Source organism: Accipiter gentilis, chromosome 2, assembly GCF_929443795.1.
Source record: "Accipiter gentilis chromosome 2, bAccGen1.1, whole genome shotgun sequence".
Lineage (NCBI taxonomy): Eukaryota > Metazoa > Chordata > Aves > Accipitriformes > Accipitridae > Astur > Astur gentilis.
This window is the reverse complement of record NC_064881.1, coordinates 33895688-33919892: the sequence shown is the minus strand read 5'-3', so window position 1 is coordinate 33919892 and position 24205 is coordinate 33895688. Positions and strand designations below refer to the sequence as shown.

General features: G+C 38.7%; 1 protein-coding gene across 2 annotated transcripts in view; it reads right to left on the bottom strand.

The window, feature by feature from the left end:
• The window catches only part of ZFPM2 (zinc finger protein, FOG family member 2), a 320273-nt gene that overhangs the window by 94303 nt on the left and 201765 nt on the right, over positions 1-24205 (bottom strand). For both annotated transcript variants that reach the window (XM_049821554.1, XM_049821564.1), the window contains one exon: positions 13373-13484. In XM_049821554.1, the coding sequence (XP_049677511.1) occupies positions 13373-13484 (112 nt within the window). The remainder of the gene's footprint in view (positions 1-13372; positions 13485-24205) is intronic.

Genomic DNA, 24205 nt, shown 5'->3' with positions numbered 1-24205 from the left:
TACCCTGTCTAGTGACCATTTTTTTCCATCTCTGGGGAGCAGAGTTCAGTATCGTTGGGTACTTAGAATTATGGTATGTTATACATGCTAGAAAGGACTACTCAGAGACTCAGTTCATCCTTTTTTTGGACATTTCCTCTATGCACTTGAATATCTGCAGAGCAGGAAAATGAGGAAAGAAATGAGAACAACGAATGAGGAAAATTATGGGATAGCTCTTTACTCCACTACACCAGTTTTGTACCAGTAGACACCAATGAAGATAACTGACTGTGATGAAAAAAAAAAAAGACAATGAACCAACCAAATGCTATACACTGAAAATATTTTAAATATCCCAAAACATTAACAGTTGTTTCCTGTGTTAAGGATATAGTCTAAGTGGTTCAGTGCTACGGAAAAAGTCCGTTTTCCATAGAAACAACAGTTATGTCAGGATAAAGCAAAATAATATAGTAACCCTACAAGATTATTGAGTTTAAAACTCATAAGTTGTCTCTAACAATATCAAAGAAAAGTGAGATTGTTTCCTATGTAAAACTGAATTTTCCTCAGAGCAGAGTTATTTCTTTTTTTGTGTCCTCCATTTACAGTACTATTCTACAAAACTCTTTAGCTTAACAAATATTAACACATTTTCATCAGAGATGCTATATGAAATTAAATAATTGGAAAAGGAACAGCGTACTTTTTTTTTATTGTGCTCAGCTGGGCATATGTGCCTACTAGCTAATTTGGGGGGGCTACAGCTAACGAATTCATTGCAGTATGAATCACAGGCAACCTTCTACCAGGATCTGACAAGTTGTTACTATGTAAAAGTGACACAGTTTGATAAATCAGGTGTTTGATTTGTGGCATACAGCTAAAATCTGATCGGGCCCTTTCCAAAACACAGAATTAGATTCAGATTTACTGTTAAAAACTGCAGGCTGTTTCTTTTTCCCCAGTAGGCAACGTTATTAGTAATAGTGGCTGGAGTCTGCCAACTGCAAATGCAAATTGACCCAACTTTTCTCCAGAAAGAAAGAAGGTAAAGAAACTAAGTAAAAATAAAGAATGCTCCTGCATATTAATGGTAGACCGTCAGGGTAATGTGCTCAAAGGAAACCTCACCTATCAGCTCTATAACACTAACGTCCCAGAGACAACACAAGGGATGTGATACAGCCATACAATACAACACTGACACACAAAAATAGCAGTCCTGAGCTTAAGAATTTCCTTCAATATCTTCAACTTAAGGACCAACTCTTAGATCTCCCATGTACCAGTTTAACAGCCAAAAAGAATCCCATTTCAAGAAAATGCTCTTGTTAAGGGAAGTACTTCTCAATGGGTGCTTTTGGAGACTTCTCTGACTCAGGAACTGAACTCTCTCTGTACAATTAGACCTTTGAGTATTCAGCTATTCACTTATTTAGACTTTGCAATAATTAGCAACACACAACAAAACTCCCAAGCGCTAACACTAGGATCATGCTTCACTTTGCTGAATATGTACATATGTTCTTAAAGAGAAGAAGGTCATATATCAGCTCATCACTTTTTTGAATCTTCTAGCTGAATAAATTAAAGGATTTTTTTAGGTGTAATTGATCCGAAATTATTTTTTTCTGCTTAATGTCACTTAGGAGCATTTTTATAAAGGAAAGGAATGGTGTTTTGGAAGAACAGTTTTTATGACGCTGTGGATCATTTTTTAAATGTGTCAAAAAAATTCAAGTTGCTCAACATCCAAAATTAATCCATGTGTTATGTTATGTCCTAGATTATAAAAACAAGATCAAACCAAAGAAACAGAATGCAGAATGTTGCTCCGTTTACATACATTTCTGTAGGACAAAATGAAGACAAAATAAATAATGAATTATAGGAAGTGTAGCAGAAAGACAGAGCAGTGCCACACTTCTATAAAGCTGATGATCATATTGTGGTAAGCCAGAAAATTGTCATATTTCACGTGTTACAGTGCAGTGGATGTAATTGAGAAATAGCTTGCCTGTACAAACCCAGCATTCTCTCCTTCACTCACTGCAAAGCTTATGACGTTTAGGGATTTACATAGAAAGTACATGGGAAGAGAAAGAACTGTATTTAAAGAGTCGATCTCAGCAGATCTTCTGAGAGAGTGCAAAGGGCCAAAAGTGGCTTCTATGAAAGCAACAAAACCAGTTCATTCTTTAAACCATTATTAAAATTTCAATTTTCCCCCTAACTTAGCTAGTTAAACCCAAATAACATACATAATACTTTGCATCACAAACCAGCTTTCTTAGTAAATTGTTCCTGGACCACTGGTCCACGAAAGACTCTCAGGATGGGGTTCTGAACATATAGCCAATGCTTGTTTAGCCCTAATTAATTTCTACTTTAGGAGGGAATAGAAGATAAAAGTCTTGAAGTCATACTTCAGGCTACACTTTCCACCCAAACTAAGCCACTGAAAAATATCATTGTTTGTGATTTTATACTTCATTTGCTCCAACGATAAATATAATTTAATTGAACCTTAATCATAAAACTGGCTTAGCCTTAGCAATCTGTCAGTCTTATTTTAAATTTTCATTTAACTGTAACTTGAAAATGCATTTAAACCTCACATAATTTAAATCCATTAAAATGCACATGCAGCCACCATAAAAGCAAGCCTGTTCACATTTAAAAGAACAGTTTATTAATAGAAGATGCACAGTGATCACTTGATGCCACCCCTCTCATTTCCTAGTGTAAAACAGTTCCCTTTCATCTCATACTTTAAGTTCAGTTGCCCATCTTATAATATCAGCGACCATTTTGGCTGGCGAAAGTCACCGTTGTCTCCCCTATGTCTGAGATGCTTCTGGTCGTACATATCTGAATGTTTGTTTCAGGTAACAGACCAACCACAATACTTTGTCTTAGTTTCTGAGTTGAAGGTTAGGGCATATCAGTCACTTCCTGTTAATCCACTGATCCTTGGTTTTCTCAAAAATGTCTTTTGTTTGTTCAGATCTTGAATAATTTGTACACTGTCCCTACTGTTCAATATGCTTCTACCACAGTATTTTTATACATTCAACTGTAAAAGCTAATTTTCAATTTGTGCGTGTTTCTACATCACTACTGTTACAAACAAGAAATGTCCATTCACCAAAATAATGTTATAGAGCCCAGTATGTATTAACTGACTGTGCACTTCTATTTTTTTAAACACGAAGTTACAATGGTTACTAAATCCATCTGATTAAGTCTGAATAGACCTCTTTTCTAGTGTTTCTAACACAATCTAACTTTTCAATATTCTTTTTACATTGGTTTGCACTCCCTAAAAAGTCTGGTTTTCCCTATGTCATCTTCTGCTTTCACCACTTTATTGCAAAACTTGCATTCTTCTGTAATTTATAAAGCTAATACTAGCACTTTTCCCCGAGCCTTAACAATGTTAGCTAGGACTTAGTCTTTCTATCTTATAAAGATAGAAAGTCTTTCTATTTTTTCCAAATAATATTTCCTCCCAATGATTATTAACCTGTGATAGTATAATTGTTTAGAATAGCTGGAGTTGCCTATGCAGAAGTTGACACTGCAGCTATAGAAAGAGATTTCAGAACCTTCTGTGCCTTGAGTGAAACACTAACTGAGGCCTGAGGGCTTTTTTTATATAGAATATGCATGTATGCATGTATATATGCCTGTATACTGTGATATTATCATAGGAAATTATCTTACAGGCAATTTCTGCTCCAGCAACAAACCTTGATTCTGTATGCCACCAACCAATTCAGTCATATGCATCATCACTCAGTTACAGAACATCTCTAGTAAATCTGCTTCAACATAGCAACTAGCTTCAAATATCGCAATTCGGGCACACTCTAGCATAGATTTCTGTTTGTCAGCATCACACTGCCCCACATGCTCTGACGGACTGAAACTGAAACAAGAAAGAAAAAATGAAATCTGAAACAGGTTGGGTTTTTTTCCTCTTCTTTTTTTAACACCAAAACAAATCACGTTTTAAGAAAGCTGCTAAGTACTTTCCAAGTCTGCAGTAACAGGGGTTCATTCCTTAGATGCTAAACACACATCGAAGCAGGTTGCAACTTTTCCATACTTTCTGCACTTCTCTTCAGAGAAGACTAGAACGGTGGGAAGGCTGAGGGGTGCCCCAGCACTGGTGAGGAGAAGGGCAGCTGCAGGCAGTGGGAGCATCCCGCCTCCTTTGCAAGGGGGACTGCAAGGAGGGACTCCTGCATTTTGCGCCACGCTGGAGCTCCTTCTCTAACCTCCACCCTCCCTCCTCCCCATATCACTATACACACTTCATAACCTGCCACAAAAAACAGGGTGCAATTGCCGTTGCATCAGGAAAAATGGATGTGGTCCCCAGTGCTGGCCTCGGCGCGACGGTGCCCTGCTGCGAAGTCCTGCTCCTTGTGGCCTCTGTCTACAGTAGGGAGCGGTGCTGGAATGCCGTGGGAGAAGGAGAGAAATGCTGACATTGATCTTTGGATCAGAGAGTACACAGATTGACCCCCAGGATCAATAGAGAGGTCAGGATTCAGTCACACATGATCTCTAGCTACAGCTCTTAAGTAATTTCTGGAAGACAATGGAGGGAGATGGATGGATGGATGTAACCTAGGGTTGCATCTTGATCCCAATTTCTGTTTAAGGAAACCTACACACCGGAAGAGCTTTTTCAATTGCTTTCAGTTCTGAATCCATTTTCCTGAGCATAAAAATATCTCAGTGTCCTTGGTATTGCAAGAGGAGCTATCCATTTCTTTTAACGTACACACCGTTTTTATACTTCTCGAATTTCAAGAAGTCTCTTTAAGCTCCCAAATTAACAATGATGACAAAAATGAGCACAGATTGCTTTTAAAAGTAACACAGATTCTAAGTATCATCAATAAATAAATGAGGCAGGATCCAAAATATGGCTAGGGAATTTGAGAAGAGAGAGCTGCTGGCTGTGCCATTGCCTGTGTAAGCAAGCACAGCAATCACCTGCTGGAGTCTCCAGAGTAACAAGAATAGGAGCTTAGGGACCTAAGAATAAATCACTGGCTTGCAGGTCAATTAAGCAGCCAACAGACACTTGAATTCCACCCGTTGTGCCATAATAAGGGCCTTGCTTGTAAGCAGCTAGAGACAAAACACATCCAACATGATTTTAACATTGCGTTCCAGGCAGTCCAGCTCTACAGCCCACTTGGACATCACGCCTGCACATCACACAGGTTTTCCTGGGAGCTTGGCACCTTCAATGCTACCAAAGAGTCCCCTGAATTATTACCATCAGGCTTAACCATTTAGAGGTAAGGGGCACAGAAATCTCACACTGCATTGTAAGTTATACACAGTACCACCTCGAATGGGGGATGAATATATTTCTACATATTTTAGCTTTTGCTTTTACATGCCACACCATTTGTTTGCCTTGTATTACAAATACACAGTAGGAGTATTTGATAGGAATCACCGTAAAACAGGCTGCAGACGAATCCAGCCCTGTTTCCTCCCATACAGACATTTTATACTCGGCACCAATGAAGCTGCCTGAAAAGAAGGACCAAGGTTTGATTTTAGGCTTCTAGGTCATGGTTTCACCTTGACAACAGCTCTTTCATTTCAAGCAGTAACATTTGCCAGGATCCCTAAGGTGTTTTCATTTTTGTCAAGAAGTGTAGAAAAAAGAAAAAAAAAAATAGTATGAAAAAATGATAAATCTTAATTCACAAGCTGCAGGACTATCTCTGTGTCTCCAGCACAAAACTTCAAATCCAATCCAGGACCTGGATGTGTATTAGAAGGCTGCAGATTTAAACCTTGTCCACCATGATCAAACTGGATTTATGGAGCATCATAACTCTCCAGACACCATCCAGCAGCTTATTAATTTAATAGACTTCTGTCCATTCCATGATGTTCCTGCCCTGACAGTCTCTCAAGATAAGGCGAAAGCCTTTTGACAGGACAGAGTGCATATATATTTTCTTCTGTTTTCTTGTGGATGGGGTTGTCGACAACTTGAAATGTGTGGCTCAGCAAATTTGGGGGCTTTTTTTCTTCCTTCTTGCTTTGCAGGGAAGATGACAGAGGTAACGCTACCATAAGCCACAGGGGTCACAAGGTTTACTGCAGTCCTCAATTTTTATTTGGCATAATGGATGGAAAAAAAATAATTTAATTAAGAAGAAAATAAAACACATTTAGCATCTATGTCATATCCTGAAAATAATGACAACATTTTTCTTAAAGTGATTTTTAAATGACTGATTCTACTGCAATTGACTTAGAAAAATGAGGGACAAATACGTATCTTGAAAAATAAAATTTCTGTGTGATGCTTGCATGTATTTTTGCCAGTGGTCTGAATGGCTGAAGCAGTGTTTCTTTTCACATGGTCCCAGTGTGAAGTACATACTGGGCTTCTTTTCCATCCTGAACATGTTCTCACAGGTAAGTGTTAGACTCAGTTCTAAGTATAATTCTGTGGAAATCATGTCAGTATTCTGTTTATTTCCTTGCCTCCTCAAACGAAAAAGAATTCCAACTTCAAACTATGAAATAAAATACACAATAAGTGACAAAAAGAACAGAAGAAAAAACCCCAAACCAATGTACATATGAGAACAACCTAAAAATACCACTTGCCTGCTATGTAAATGAAATGCACTAATAATGAACAAAAGTGGGAAGTGGAAATAAAACTGTACTCCTGCACTTCTTGTCATCTTCCCTTTACTAACTACAGGCTTAGAATTCAGAGGGCATGTAATAATTCACTGTATGCTATTATATGCATGTTATACTAATTCCATAAAGATGCATTAAATAATGTTTTTCTTGTAGATAATTAAGACCATATACAAGGCCCTGACCTCTAAACTCCCTAAAGCAGAAAATCCCCTATTGGATCTATTTGCATAGGTAAAAAATAAAAAATAAGGGAAAAGTACAATGCTGCTTTGTGAGTTCTTTGAAGCTGAATTGTGTCTGAATTGAGTCCACAACACTGCGTCTGCCATCAGCAAGCAATAAGTATCACTAGTCACAGGGACAAAATATTTTCTCCTTCTGTGGCCAGCGAGTAAAGTAGCAGGACTAATTTGCAATAGTTTTGTTTGCAACAGTGTCATTAGGCATCCTGCCTCCTCAATATACCTGCAAAACCAAACGTGAATCATGCCATCTACCTGCCTACCAATCAATCATGTCTGTATATCTGTACCCATGACACTTTCTTCCAATGACTGTGAAGGTATATTGCCCTTGTACAGATACTATATTATGTAAGCATTATACACATAATCACGCTTCTCTTGAGAAATATTTTGCAATTTCTCAGTGTTATGGAAAAAACGTAAAATAAGGTCTTCCACGGACCTTTGATATTAGGATAAGCGTCACATGCATTTTGTTAAAAACTCAGATTTTTTTGTCAGTGGGTACAAAGAAAGAACAAAAACCTGTAGCACCACCAAAGGCTTCAGCACATTGTTTAGCTAATGGAGGCATCCAGCCGGAGAGCAGATACTGCAGTTTTCTGACTGTCCACATGGAACAGACTAAGTAAATTCACTCGATTTGCTTGTAATAGCATGTGGAAAGAAGCCCCTTGCAACCTAAAATATATGCCCCAAGTTAACCTTTGGCCTATTAAACAACTTGTTCTCTGACCCAAAACAAAATATATTCTAATGCAGCAGTATTTAAACTCCTCATGATGTTTGACCTGTGTCTCATTAGGGTCTCTGATGCTATGCCTGTGGTGCAATGTACCATTACATTGCCTGAAGTTGCAGGAAAAAAAAGTATTTACTGGCTGAAAACTCATTCGCGGGGGAAAACCTGGTGTCAAGGATCTCACAGAACAATTAAGAAAAGTAATCCTCTGCCACTAAGGAAAAATTTAAGAACCCTTTTGTTGCGACAACTGACTTTTCCTATATGTTAAAAAATAAGACTATTTTAAATTAGCAAAATTAAATAAAAATTGCCTTCAATTCTTACTAGTAATTTCGTGTAACTCTTTTGCAGCATTTGGATCTTCAACGCATGGCACACACATCAGCTAAAGACCTCGTCCCAGTACCAGCGAAGTAAGTAAACAGTTATCTATTTGCCGACTTAAAATAAGTCAGCCCCTGGGCCAGGCGGCCAGGGGAGCCCTGGGAGAGCCGAGCACAGAGCCCTCTGCTTCCAGCCCCGACTTCTGCTCTGCCCTCTCCCGTGTGCTCCCTCTCCTCCAGCTTCTATTTATAAATTAGCTACATGACACAGTTTCAGTGTGGGCAGCTGTCATTTTAACTAATCTCATCCTGTAAAATCCACCCTAGCAGGCTTGTCCTCTATTGTGATTGGAGAACAGACTTTTTTGGGCAGCTTTCAAAAGCAGCATCTGTTTGAGCAAGCACCCATCCCTTAGCTGTGCAGAGAAGCGCTCCCCCGAATTCCACCCCCCTCCTCCCTCCCCCCTCCCCCCCCAGTTTTGTGTTCACCCAAAGAAAATGACAATTCTCGGATCTCACCCTTAGGCAACATCCTGCCTAGCCAGGATTTTCTTATAGTCTCTCAGTGGGCACTGACTGTGATTTCACTTACGGAGGGATGGAGGCTCTTTACGGCGTTCGGTATCATGTGTCCGCACCACCGGGACAATTAACAGGGCCATCCCGTGGAATTACTTACGAAGATGTCACGCGGTGACTGTGGAACCGCGCTGGGGCGAGGACGGGTTTTTCTCCTCCCGCATCCTCTCAGAAATAACAAAGGGCATAAACTACTCAGCGCGGCCAGGCAGAGGAGGAAATAACATCAGTAAATCACTAATGGAAATGCAAAACCAAACACCGCCTCACGCGAAATGAGATGACGGACGGCTCGAGAAGCGTGCGAGTCGCTGCCGGCGGCCGGCTCCTTTTTGGCAGCTGCGCCCGACCCCATCCCGCCGCCCCGTCCGCCAGCACCCGTCCCTCTCCCTCCAAAGGGCAGCCTGAGCAGCAGCCATTTTCTGATTTGGGGTTTTGCAGCAGGAGACGTGCCCCGCGGCTGCCACCCGGCCGGGCAGCGTGCTCGGTGGTACGCAACGCAACCCAACTGGCCCAGACACACGTTAAACATGTTGGTTTTCCTGCACAGAGTTATCCTGTGGTGCTCTGCAATCAATTACTGTTATACCACCATCATTAATAATTTTCTTAATGAAAATGATTCTGTTGATCTCCGTTGTATTTTAATTATCAGAGTTAAGCATAATTACACTGCAGCTCTGAGCTGGCATGTAGACTCCTTTAGGGCGCAATTTTGTTTTAACACACTGATAATGTAATTTTACATTGTGTCAGTTGTTTAGTTATTATCCAGTCGTACAATTCCGCTGTATTCCTGATAACAGATAATAACCTTAGCACCTCCTATATCCTGAAGTCATTTAAAAAGCAATATTGGAATTTCACAACTAGCTAACTTAATCGCCTTATGATTTTATAATTCCCACAGCTAAATATTTGTACAGACACCCTGTTTTAACAATGCCACTAAACATACGGTATCCATACATTTCACATAAATGGCTTAAATAATATCTAGAAAAATGTCTGTTACATGAGCATGGTTTTCTCTCTGTGCAACTGCATTTTTTACACCGTTTCTATTCTATACAGTCATAATTCATTTTTTAAAATCTCTTACGGTCCCAGTGGAAGATTTGCAGTTAATACTCCAGCCCCCTCCTAGGTTGTGGGGGGACTCCTACCTCTGGGCTTAGAGATTTACCAAGTCTGGTGCACAACTCTGTTAGGTACGAATGCTTCTCAAGTATGCTGTGTTGAGATGAACATACAGTTCATGCATTAATAATTCCCACCATGTATCTTGCTTGAATTACTGAAACTCCGTAGCAGTTTTTTTGGAAAGAACATATTTATAATTCCAGAGAAGCTACAATTCCTAAAATCTGTCTCTAAAATTCCAGTTACTGTTTCTACGACATCTCTTAAATTATTTAATAGACTATTTTTGCAATGTGAGAGAATTTTGATGTAAATATTAAAACAAAAAGAGCACATTTTTTAAGTGTAATTACAGCTGTAAAAGTTTCCTTTCAAAAAAATAGAATGGGGTAATGGCACATGCCATGAGTAGCCAGCTTGTAGCCGAGCTTGGAAAAAGGGATACTAATGAACTGTTTTTCCCTTTTCTAATTTGTCCTAGTATTGGGGGAATGTATTTATAAAAAATACAGATAGAATTAAGTGATGCTAGACTAAATAGAATTAATTTCAAATACTTAATAGTTATTTCATAGCTATTCACTCTGAGTGTACTCTGATGTACGATTTTAAATAACCGGTTTCTTAATCTAAAAATTTATAGAGAAGATTAATTGTGGTTCCACTGTAATAGCTTAGCAATATAATCCTATATATGTACATCATATATATACACACATACGTGCACGCACACACACTTTTTGTGTTTGCTTGCCTAGGGAAAATATTTTATGGAGAGTTTTGAAGGCAAATAGGGAGTTAGCTAGCCAGCTCAGATTTGTTTTCAATAGGAACTACATGCCAAGACTCCTCCCTGTGATTATTGCATGTGCAATATACAGGGGTGAATACAGTGCCCACAGCCTTTAGTGAAGTGGAAGTCAGGCTGACATTACTGTACTCTCCTGAAAGATCTGGGGAAAATTCTGCTCTCGAAGATATCACTGTAATAAGCTAAAACGGAATATGGCATGTACTTCTGAGTCAGCAACTGATCGACCAGTAACATGCACCGCTAGCCAATTCTTAAACTTATTTTCCTCTTAGAAATGTGCCAATTTACCCCACTCATCTTAGGTATAGTAGGGAAAACAGCTCCCAGGGGACCAAATCTGCTACATGTACAATTCCACGCATTTGTTCAGCTAATTGCTTTCAGGAATAACAATGTATTGCTAAGCAAACTAACAAAATTATACACAGCAACTACAACATAACATCGAATTACAACTACATGCCAGCTGACACCGTTTCATTAGAAGTAATGGCACTGTAGGAGACAGAAAGCTAACACAAATCAAGGCAATGTAATCTGGAATGATGAGATACAAATTGAAGGAAGAAACATTATTCTATTTATTTATTTTACCATCTTCTATTTGACATTGTTTTGTGATCTGAGCCAATTAATCTTTCTAGCACAAAAATCCCAGCAGAGCTCAAGGCAAGTGTAGGTGCTTAATGAATGACAGAGCAGCCAACTCAAAGTGCAAAGAGATGAACAGAATGAAGTGAAGTTAAAGCATATCTACAACTTATTTCCCACAAAAGTTAGTGAAGTAGCAAGTTCTTAACATGTATTTATAAATTAGGGCTCAAATTTACCCTCAACTTTAGTTCTAGTACGCATCTGCAGTAGAGATAACAGAATTCACCTTGAGCACTGTATGACCGTCTCACAATACCTTTTTAACCAAGTACTAAAATAACCAGCATCATCATTGAAACAAAATCGAGTACATTTGAATGAAAAGACTATGACTCCGGGCTACTCAGACTGCATGAAATTGAAGAAAGTTTTTACTATTTGAAAAAAAAAATAATCGTATTTTAATAGATTCAATCAGACAGATAGCACTGAAACTGTCTAATGAATTAGTTAGTGTTTGTATAGTACTTTGAAGATGAAAAGTCTTACTAGTATATATGTGCTAAGTATTATTATAATTACAGAAAGAATGTAATACTTGATAAGACACCATCCTGTGGGAATTTGCAGAAGCTGTATTTTGGAGTGAAAGTAATTTCCCATTACATTAAAAAGTTGTTGCAGAAAAGTTTGCCTGTGAGTCTTCAGTACTACAAATAGCAAACTGCAGCTCTGGATTCACAAGAAAAGCGTTACTGTTACTCAAGAGCCTTTTGCTGCAGCTTCCACTTGGGCAGCAATCAGCAAGCTGCGAAGGAAGGGCAGCTCAACCCTTTTTAGATCTGAGCCCAGTTCTCTAGTACTGCAGGTGTTTCAGGTTGCAGAATGACTGTGTTGGCATTCTGTAATTACAATAGAAAGAATTTATAAGACCCTGGTGTGCAACTCATTTTTAACATGCAAATTCCCTGTTTTCAGCGTTTCAACTTTCAAAGGCTTGTGGCAGTTTAAAAGCAATCCTCTTATAAGTGTATAAATTGCAATGATTATAGGAACAAGTTGTAATTGTTTCTAGTAAGTTTTTAGGAGTCTTTGATGTTATGATTAGTGTTTTGTATGTTAATATATTGATATGGGTGCTTATTTGCCTGGATGCTTGTATGCTGAAATGGTCACTAGGTTGCCTCAGCAAACAATCTTTGATCTCAGTAGGTCTGTTTGGTTAGAAATAAAACCTAAAAGAAATTAAACAAGAACAGTGCATGTTCTGAAGTATTCACAAAGTGCTGAGATTTGTGATTGAAACACAAGGAAGGAAAGTCATAGTTTTGCAACCTGATCTTCAGGGGGAATGCCAAAACCAGCTACACTAAATAAGTTTTTCTTATTCCATCTACTTAAGTGGTGGGTTTTTTGGTGTTTTTTTTCTAAACATACTGTAATGATACCATAATCACATTTACAGAGCTTTCACAGTGACTGACCAAACAACGTGGCGCATAGTCCATGGCACCATGGACTGAACCCAAGGCTCTCTGGGTTTGTTCAAGATGCAAGACAAAAGCCTTTGCATCTTGAACCAAAGTAGCTGTTAGATGTGGTAGATTAGTGTCATGGTTGGGGGGCGCTCGTAAGAACTCATACTGACTTGGGTAAATCTGACAATTCACGTAAGACAGAAAGATGTGAAGCATCATCACGTCATGCCACTGCACAGAGACTGGAATGTCAGAGGTGTCAACCCTGAAATCCAGTTCCAGTTATCTTCTGTACCATGCTGACATGAAGTCTTATCATAGCCCAATCAAGCTCGCATTCTTCTTATAAAACCAAATTTCAGTTAGTAGTCTACAATGTAATGTAACATGGAGAAATGCTATCTAGTATATCCAATAAAATGTCAGAAAGAATTCACCTATGTAAAGTGTATAGATTTTACTGATGTTTCCCAAGAGGCACTAACTTTCAGAGAGAAACGGATGGTATGTCTTATGTCAGCTGACGTCCTTCTGTGTTTATAAAGCATTTAGTACACTACAGACACCATGTGGGTTTTTTATATCATTAAAAGGAAGAAAAAAAAAAGCGCAAAACCAGAACACGGTAGGAAAACGGGAATGAAAGCTGTTCTGACTTTAAGGGGAGACAAACTACTTCATTTTCCTGTTATGCAACAGGTATATTTTTATCTCGGTACCTTACACAAGAAAGTAGAGAAAAAAAATCGGCTTGTGTTTACCTTTGCTGTACACAATGCAGTTGTTTTTGTTGTCTTCTACTCCTTGCCAAGTCACATCCAGCAACCACTTGGGGCCAGCAGTCAGTGCCATAGGGACTGAAGCCTTTGTCTTCTGTAGGAAGGATGATAACAAACAGATGCCATTTGCTTGCCTTGATTAAGAACTTGAATAATAATAGTAATAATCATTTTATTTGCAAACAACAAAATCTCCAAACCCATAAGCCAAGGTCTTATTCCCCTGCCTCAGGACTTTTTTTTAAGAAGACACAAGCAGTAAGCTTTAGTTCTTTCATTGATTGAATGGTGAAACTATTATCAAGGATTTTTCCAAAAGATATTGGATCAGATCTCCAAGATTAAGCAGATCTCTGGTGGCTGAGAATTATAAAGGGAATGCAGATGACTTTCACAGCAAAGAGCCAAGTGTTTAGAAGTGAACTTTAGCCACATTGTACTTCATTATCAATGGGATCTCACTATTTCCTGTAACAGACAGGAAAGAATTTAAAGAATTGGTATCCATTTCAAAGATCTGTCCTGGGTAACATTTGTATTATCATAGGAAATTGTTCTGAATGGATAATGGAATTTTTCCCCTTTTGCTAAGTGTTGATGTGTGATTTTACTATGTCTGAAATAATAATAATGCTAATGATTCACTGCACTTTGTCTCCAAAAAGACTATAAAAGACGTTGTATTAATAAATTCAAAGGCACAAAAGTAAAGCATGACATCCATTGCACCTGAAAGGCATGCAGGCAAGGAGATGCACATTTAACAAAACCATCTCCTGTGTATATTTCATATTCTATATTTAGAGAATTCGGTATTTGAGGAGATAAGGTAAAGGCTTCAAATTTATTAACACTTAACTCCTTCTACTAATCAAATGGCAAAACCCCTGTGGGTAATCCTGAGTTTGTCAGTACATGGCACTGAGATGCCACTTAGACTTCACAGTTCTTTTTCTCTGCATCAAGCATGAAACCACAACAGAGAGTACAAAGTGCAACAGTCACCATGTAACAACTTTTTTTTTTTTTTTTTTTCCAGGATATAATTCAGTCCAAGACATTCTAACCTGACCTAAGAGAATTTGATTAATTATTTTTATATTCCACCAGTAATTCTCTAGTTGGCTCCAGCTATGTTCTATTGCAATATTCTGTATGATTAAGGGAGTTAGTTAAAAAATTTTAAGATACACAAAATCATGTATTTACATAGACATTCCAGATGCGTTGGCCACATTTATTATCTATGACTGTTCTAGAAATGTAGTGAAGTATATTAAGGGTTACCACAGAACATATTACATTCCCAAAATATACACGAAAATATTTATTGAAAATAAGATATTTAAAATATTTTAGTTTTATAAGATTAAAGTCATAATCTTATATAGGATATATTTAATATAATTTATGATATACCAGTATTTTAATATGATAGAATATGACATATTGAATTTTACAGTTCTTCATATTTAGGTTTTTTTGATCTGTTTATTCTCTAATACTGTTTTATCAAATATGATATTTCTTGCTTAGTTTGCATTTCATATTTTGCATTTTTCATACAAATATTTATGCATAAGTCACAGTTCTTCTGCATGCACTCCATGACATTATTCATCTTCAAGAAGCGTTGGGAAAAACAGATACAAATAAAGAGTGAAATTAGTAAAAAGGAACATAACAGCTAGCAACTATATACCTACCTAGCATAAAAATACTGCAACCCGAGACGTGCAATGTCAATTCCTAATACTACTTTTTCTACTGGAAGTTGCAGAAAGCATGTTTGCTTATATGAAACATTACAAGAGTCAACCTGTCCTGGTTTCAGCTGGGATAGAGTTAATTTTCTTCCCAGTAGCTGGTATAGCGCTGCGTTTTGGATTTAGGATGAGAATAAGAAGAATGTTGATAACACACTGATGTTGCAGTTGTTGCTAAGCAGTGTTTACACCAAGTCAAGGACTCCTGAGCCATACTGTCCTGCCAGTGAGAAGGCAGGGAGGTGGGGGACATAAGAAGTTGGGAGGGCACACAGCCAGGACACCTGACCCAAACTGGCAAAAGGGATATTTCATACCATGTCACGTCATGTTCAGTATATAAAGTAGGAGCAAATCTGGCCAGGGGCTGCTGCTCAGGAACTGGCTGGGCATCAAGTCAGCGGGTCGTGAGCAATTGCATTGTGCATCACTTGTATATTCTAATTATTATTTTGTTATTATTATTACTACTATTACTACTATTATTATTTTCCCTTCCTTTTCTGTCCTATTAAAATATCTTTATCTCAACTCATGAATTTTACTTTTTTTCCCGATTCTCTCCCCCGTCCCACTGGGGCAGGGGGAGTGAGCAAACAGCTGTGTGGTGTTTAGTTTCCTGCTGGGTTAAACCACAACACAATCCAGCTGCATGCATTTGAAATCTGAATTTAAAGTCTAATTTCTAATTGGCTAATAAACGAGACAATTTTTTTTTTTTTTTAAATTTGGTTAAGTTCATATATAAATTATCAAGAAGCCTGATATTACCAATTATGAAATCAGTGCAAAGTATTTACATATGGGCTGCACAAAAAATAATGACGTAAATGAGACATGAATTGAAAAAGATCTGCAAGAGATGAGATGAGAGGTAATCAAACTAGCATCTCTATCTTCTATTACAGAAAACTCTAGACTTTAGTGTCATTTACACCAAAACAGCGCTATGGCTGCTATGTAAACAAAGAACAGTGGCTATTCTTCACGTAGCTGAGAATCATACCCATATTAAATACAAACTTTAGCATGAATGTTAGCATGACTGCATAGTAATAATGAAGAGGAGGACCAGGACATGTTCCTACCACATGCTGGATTTCTCCAACTGCCATTTCAGTCAAGCCTTTAATATGATTTTTGTGCTTATGCGTGCTCTCAGTCTCTGGTAATCCCAAGCACAATCCAAAGACAGTGCAATATTATCCAGGTAGTGGACTTTTCCAAGTACACCGTAAAAGATTAAGACATTCAAACAAGTCTTTTTCTTAAAGTTGGAGGCCAAGTTAAAAACAATAAATAAAAATAAATCTATCTTTTAAGTGCAGAAGGGATCATTATTTAACTTTCACAAGATCTAATTCCTATTTCTGGTTTTCTTCTTACCAGACATCTGACATTTCACCGTGTCTCTCCTGTCTGTAAGGGTATTATTTGCATTAAGGTGGTATCAAAAAGCCTCAAATGATATCAGGATCTTCTTGTGCTGGGCAATAGTTTATTATCTACAAAGACAGGACAAATAATATGTCCTGGGAAGGGATTATACTTAACCACATACTTCTGAGGAAGAAATGAGATCCAGAGATACCGTTTGACTTTCTCATGGAGATTAATTTCTCCTTTAGTAAGTGCAATGATTATAGGCTTAGTCCCAGGCCACCGTCCCTGTTTCTTCTAGACAAGAAGAGAAGCCCAAGCTGGTGCCTCATCCCTCCTGAGGTGAAGCAGCAGCAGCAGCAGGTAAACTGAGCACCAGCAGTCAGGACACGAGTCTGCTTTGCCATCCCCCATTTACAGGGCTTTTTTGGAACTTAAAGAACTACATGGAGATTGCTAAATCAGCTTCCAGGTCGGCTTGGCAGTAAAACTTGTAATCAGTTCAGCAGCTGTGAGTGGTCTCCAGGCACCAGAGATAGGCTAGAGGCAGCACTGGGTGTTTCGTCTCACAGCTCTGCTAGCCCAGAAGAGCTGGTGGACACCTCAAAAGAATTTCCCACTCTCTCATAGCTCTGCTCCCAAGCTGCACAGATATGTAAATAAACTTCATTTAATATGAAAGCAAAACTTCACAAGGCTGCTTGTAAAGCTTGGCAGCTCCACTAAGGGAGACGGGCAATGGCTTTTCCTTGAGGTACCTCACAGGCATATTGTGTGAGCTGTTAGATGAGTCAGGACCACCACAGCAGTTCTTGGGGTCTGGCATCCTGTGAGGTTCACACGTTCATAAGAAGTGTTCACCACTGACAAAGGCTTGCTCTTGTTGTGCCTTATTACATAGTAAGAATTGAAGCAAGCCTGCTGATTCAGGAAAGGCCATTTCCCTAAAATGGTTAAAATGAAAAGACCCAGTCCAAGATAACAAGAAGCCATGGTTAAATCAGTCATGCCTTTATCACCTCAAGATTAGACTACTGCAATGCGCTATACCTGAGGCTACATTTTAAATCCATTTGAAAGCTGAAGCTGGTGCAGAATGCAGCAACCCGCTCGTAAAGCAGGATATCGTGCTTTGAGCGCATTACACCAGTGCTTTTTAATCTTCACTAAGTGTCTGTGGGATTTAAAGCACTGGTTACAACCTGTGAAGCCTGGGACCTGCCTGTTTGAGATACCTAATTGAGACCTGCCAGGTCCGTGCCCCATCCGTACAACCACGGCTGAGATCCACGGAGGAACATGAAAAAGGGCTTTCTTGGCTTGACACAGAAGAAACTCTTGGCAGGGCAACATGTTCTTCACGACAGCTCTTTAGCTTTGGGACACCATCCCACTTGAAGTAAAGTATGTTCGTGTTCTGACTCTCAGAGAGTACTATGAAAATCATTCTGTAATTCATAAAGTGTATTTGTCGTACTGTAACAGTTAGTTGGTCATGCCCAAAATAGCGGTGGTGGTGGGAGGTGTTAGCTACTTTATGCTATGTTTTTTTTGCAGTGCTGTTAGGAATATCTCTAGCTTAAGAAAGATACCTTTTTTACAAAAAAGCTTTCTTGACACAGAAGCAACAATATTACAGCTGCTTAAAAATAAGACTTCAAAAACCAAACAAAATTTTATTTCTCCCTCCAAAAGAACTTCTACAAATTTCTCAAAAGCTTACAAAACATTCTGCCTACTTCCTAAGTATAATCATAGGGACCTGCTAACGTGGGTGTCCATAAAATGGGGCTGTACGATACTAACCTCACATTTTGGAAACGAGGGCACATTATAGAACCGCAACACTGTTCACTGCTCTACAATAAGTAGAGTGTGTATTCTATACTTCAATAATTTTTACCTGAAAATGCAATTTCTGCTAATGTCTTCAGGCCATAACTAGACAAATTTGACAAGGACAAACAGGGTCAAAACTGTGATCTCTCAGGGAATAATTAGAATCAGCTAATGAGGATAAAAGAGGTCAGGCAGGCATCCACTTTTCACAAACCTTTGAAGCAACTGGACAAACAAGGGAGGTAACCCTCAATAAATGTTTACATTCAGTCAAGAGGTTAATGGAGATAAAAATAGCCATCACAGCAGGCCGAAAATAGTTTTGCACCCTTGCTAAAAGGAATCAGTGCTGACACGTAACATTAGATGGGCTCTTCCCTGCAAAGATTTCTAACATATGATGTGTGTGGCCTGGCAGAAACTTGAGGAAACCCCCATGCTGAAGAGAAATACGGTATGAGCAAGTTGTTTGAAATATATGAAATTCTGATGTCAAATGCCCCTTGTTGCTAGCTGTTTCCAAAGAAGCTGTGCCAGAGCACGAAAGAGGTACTGAGCTGACGTTCAGTAAGTCGCTGTGACACGACCCTCCTGTCCCAGGCATGGTGTTCCAAAAAGTGCTCAACATTATTTCAGGAGCTGTACCATTCACTGAAAAATCACTAAATTTCTATCTTCACCTTTTTTTTTCTTCAAGCAGTACAGGCCTCCATAATGCCAAAACTACTTCCTTAACGTACTCTCACCAAAACAGAGGAAACTTGCTGGAGACTGACTCAAGAGCTTTGCTTCTAACTGTATTTTGGTTCCCGCAAACAGATTTTCTTTCTAAATCTTCCGAAGAGCCTGAGTTCCCATGAAAGATACAGAACATTACCAAAATGTCTTCGTGCCCTTGGAGAAAGTTCTCATGCCCTACTCTGCAGTGTTACTTTATGTAGCCAATTAAAAACAAGACTGTACAGGGAGAAGAGCTGTAAATATACCTCAGGTGACTTCAGATATGAGTCTGGGATAGTAAAACACCAGTTAATACACTGACGGAGGTTTCTACTTCGAAATTCAATTTAAATTCAATTTGATCATCACAGAGTTGACGTACCTTCTGACATGCTGAAACTGCAGAACATGCCCTCTTGAGAGGTTAAGTTCACCTTTGGTGGTCACCATACTCAATACAGCAAAGCTTTATAAGCTCATCAAATCAATTCAGTTGGGAAGGTCTCCCAAGGGGTCCTTGGGACTGACCAATAACAGAGAGTTGCATAGGTCTCAAACTATCCCTAATTATGTTTTAAGATGTTTTTGAATAATAAGAAGAGTGGTAACTCCACTTTATCACCTCACGCTTACATTTACTATCTCAATGTATTTATCATATAACTGATTACAAATTAATCAAGCCCTAAGACAAGCCCATCCAAACAGCCCAGACAACAGACACAGACCATCATTTTGTTGTCAATTTGTGTGCAGTCAGCTGGACTGTCTTTCAATTTCTGTAGCTTCCCTGAAAACTCTTATCTTTTTCCAAAGAGGATTCAGTCTTGGAAGAATATTTATCTCAAGGGCTTCTCTGGAAACCCTGCCAGTCAAGGTCTGTGGCACCACAGCCCCACGGCTTTCTTTGCTAGACATGCGGAGGCAACTCCTCTCCACTCCAACAAGACTGGAGATGTCAGGAGGTTTTCGGTGCCATGGTTCCATGCTGATGACAAACATCACCAAATAAGGCAAAGACACAGCAGTCTCCAGCCTATGAACACCTACTCTGGAACTGTACAACTGCAAGAGGATTTCAGTTTGCACATCCCCCGCTATGTCCTTCAGTGAGATCTTAAACCAAATGCAAGAGAAATTTTGCAATCCTTAGTCCTTGTGGTTGAAAAAAAATATATTTTGAAACCCTGATACAAACGTAATAGATGCAGTTAATTTCACCTAAATCTGCAGACAGCCTGGGATAACTGTTTTAGTTACTACTTTACAATTTTATGGGATCCAGTGTTTCAGTATCATCCATCAGATGCTTGTCTTATGGCTAAATGAAAAGAGTATAAGAACCTGTTTACCTGCACAGATGTAACCAGTGTTCTGGCATGCTAACTGGCAGAAAGACAGACAGACAAATTGTTGCTTGTGATGGGCCATGAAACTAGTGGTGGAGAAAAGAAGGAGGGGTCAGTGTTACTTCCCAGTATCTTGGACAAGGTGGGAGGAAAAAAGTCCTCACATCTCTTCTGCCCAGGGCTCTGGATTCTCATTATGAAGCGTCAGTGGTTAATATGGCAGTGCTGTACCTGTGGACTGGCTGATCGTGAGTCAATTTGCATCATTCCTAGTCTACAATGCATTACATTGGCTATATATTTTGTGATTCCACTTACCTGAAAAGGGAGTCTCTTCATGGGTGTGTTGGGTTTTTTTGGTGATAGCAGAAGAAAAAGAATTGCTAACATCTGAAGAGGCTGTGGTCAAACCAAAGCCTTTAAATGTTTCAAACGCACACACACAAAACCCCCTAACAAACAAAAAACCTCAATAAACAAAACCCCCTAAAGCCCCCAAATGTACACACAGATGGAATCACAAAAGGCAGCTGGGATTCCCTGCATCTGAGAAACCTGCTGCTTACTGCAAGAGATCATCACTTGTCAAGTGACAAAACTGCACATACATTTCATCGTATAGCCACAAACCTAAAGCAGACCAAAGAAAATGTTCAAACAAAAAAATACACCCTAGGTCTGTTAATGTTTTCCAACACTTGTCATGACTTCTATATGATTCCAAATTTTTTATTAATATCAAATATGCCTGCTGATGAATGTCCCTAATGCAAACCAAATGTATGCTAAATGTTGAGATCATTTCATGTTACCTAGCTAGAATGCATTTTTTTCAAATCTATAAAATAAACATAAATGAAATCTCACTGTAACTTAAGTACAAAATAGTGGCTCTCAAAAGCAACTTCAGCTTGTTCTATTTAACCCAGAATACCCTTGGAACCCATCTTCAAACTCCCCCAGAACTAGGGAGGTTTAAAATAATTAATCCAGATTCTGGAGCGCTTGGTCCTTGCTGAGGGTCCCAGCGATTCCTTCTGGCTGCTTGCCATGTGGTCCTGGAGAAGGTGACCACCAACTGATAGGAACATGAATGGAGAAGCTGGAAACTGGACCTCTGAACACTCCGTGAGCTTCCCCTGCCCACACCACCCCGTGTTGATGGGCTTTTTACTCCTGTCCTTCCCTCCTCTAAAGCCGTTTCACCTGGCTTCACTCCGCAGCTGCTCCTCCCATGCCCTGTCCTCCCACCTTTCTCCTTCTTCCATTTTGTATATACCTACCTACCTATGTCTAGATAACTCCTCCCTTTCCCAAAGAGCATGGGATGGACAGCAGTGCATTTTGCCATCACTCTCTTGACTCAACTCTCTCATTGTATTTCTCCTATTACTCTGTCCTGTTGATTTCATTCTTTTGGAAAGCAGTGTGTGTGTGTGCATATACGTACATATACATACACACATGCACTGTGTGTTTACACAATGACCAGCACCAGGAAACTGTATACTTAGTCAGTGCTGCGATCAGCGTAAATATGATCAGGATAGTCTGCCGTGCTGAGCTGATACCTGCGGGTAGCATGCCTGCCGTCATTGTGTCTTAGTGCTCAGGTATCTGCCGTGGGTGTTGAACCTTTCCACTTTGCTGTAAAGTTGAATACTTTGAATAATACTATTTCAGAGATGACATGCACCTGTACTGATGAAATCACACACTATATAACTTATCTTTAGTCAAGATATAATGCTGTGCTGCTTGCACACTTTCACACTGAATTATCAGTGCATTTTTCCAACTGGGTTAACCTCCTTGTTGGAAATTATTGTCTACTCTAAGAATTAGGTCTCTCTTTCTACTAATGAGACCATGCCGATATTTGCCAGTAAATATTTTCCAAATGCACTTCCTTGAATGTAACTCCTTTCACTTTTGCTAAACATTTTTAATGTCAAATAGATGAATACTCTGCTCAGTATGGCTCAGCTGCAAGTCTGCAAACATCGAGTTCACGCTGGATGGGCTGAGGGACTAAACTCCGGGATAAACCTTCAATCCCTGTTAATCATCTAACATTTGCTCTCTTAATTTGGACAAAGACCATTTGGGCCTGGGGTAGTTAATGTGACAACAGATATTCTAGATGATCAAGAAGACAATTACAGAGGTTTTTCTAGAAGACATGAAGGCATTTATATTGCATATGGGTTAATTCTGCCTGGTCCCACTGTCCAACTATTTACACTGAAACCATCCACAGTGATTGCTGTATCTACAGCTTAGTTACAGTGTTGTACTGAATAATTTCTGTTTTGCAGTAATTTTGGATTTTTTTCTCTGTTGTACTTTTTCTTATCCTGGAACGGATCATTTAAACCACCGTTTCCAGAAGTCCAAATTTCATGTATTATATGTACTTATTTTTATCTAAGGAATCCATTAAAATACAAAAATAAAAAGGGACATGCATAAAGCCTTCTATAAAAAGTCCATTACACAGAACTATAGATTAGTTTGTAGTTATAGATTCTGCCTATTATATATTACTATTACTTTGTCTGGAACTGCAAACACAGCTTGAGTATTTTACTTCAGAAAAGTGAATGTTTTTGTCATGAAAGGTGAGTAAGAAAAAGTTATGCCTTAGCATGTAAAAGATATTCTTTTTTATTTTCACTTTTTTTCCCCCACAACCGAAAGGGTAGAAAATAAAAAGTTCTCTGTATATGCTTGTCCAATATTTAACCTGTATAATCCAGTGTAGCTCTATTAGGATTATATTTCCAATGAATATTGTGAGGCCTTTATGAAATACATATTCAATACAAAGGTATTGTAGTTAATGGTGTAGGTATTATAGTGTAATTCTCTTGATGATTCATGACACGATACTTGAAATTCAGTGGTGCACGCACTGAATGCATGCAAAATATTATATATAAATTCCTACCTAACTCCTTTGAACTAGAATTGGGGAATAGAAAAAAATCTTCTGTGCTTTCCCTCCTGATTTTTTAAGATATTTACGCACGTTTATAGTAGATATTTTTAGGTAGCTTTACCAACAGGAAACACAGTACTTTAAAGTAACAGTATAAATCCAATATACAGTCCCCCGCCCAAGTTTTATATTTGTTAAGACAGCATAATCATTTAAGGTAGAAGTTTAACGCATGATTCAACAACCAGAAGTCTACGTGTATGACTTTGATTAATTATTTTTAGTTCAGTTAAAACATCCCAGTTTATCTCATTTTAAGATTATCCTTGACATATTTAGAAATCCTAATGCAGATTTTATGGCCCACACCTATGCCTGATGGTGCTAATGGACTAGACATAATGAATCATTCTAATTTGGATGAAAGGACCACACAACATTGTGGCAGTCCTTTAGAGAATTAAGGCTCAATTCTGATCTTCCAGACTTATGAATGCGTTTTTGGGATTAGGCCGCGTATCTGTACATCTGTTGAATCTCAAGGGGTGTATACTCAGCTAAGTATTCTGACCTTCCAATGTACTGTATCAAATGTGTGGCCTTGGGATATGAAAGGATTTGATTACAACTGTATTTTAACACTGATTTAATATATAATTATGGGGTAAAACCTAATTCCTCCTTACATCTTCATGTAGAAAATTCCATCGCTATTAAGCAGGCACTAGGATATTTTTTCACCCAGTGAGTATGATAGTAAATGGAAGAAACTGAAACACCCACCCAGGATAATGTAAAATCAAGGACAATCTTCTTAGGG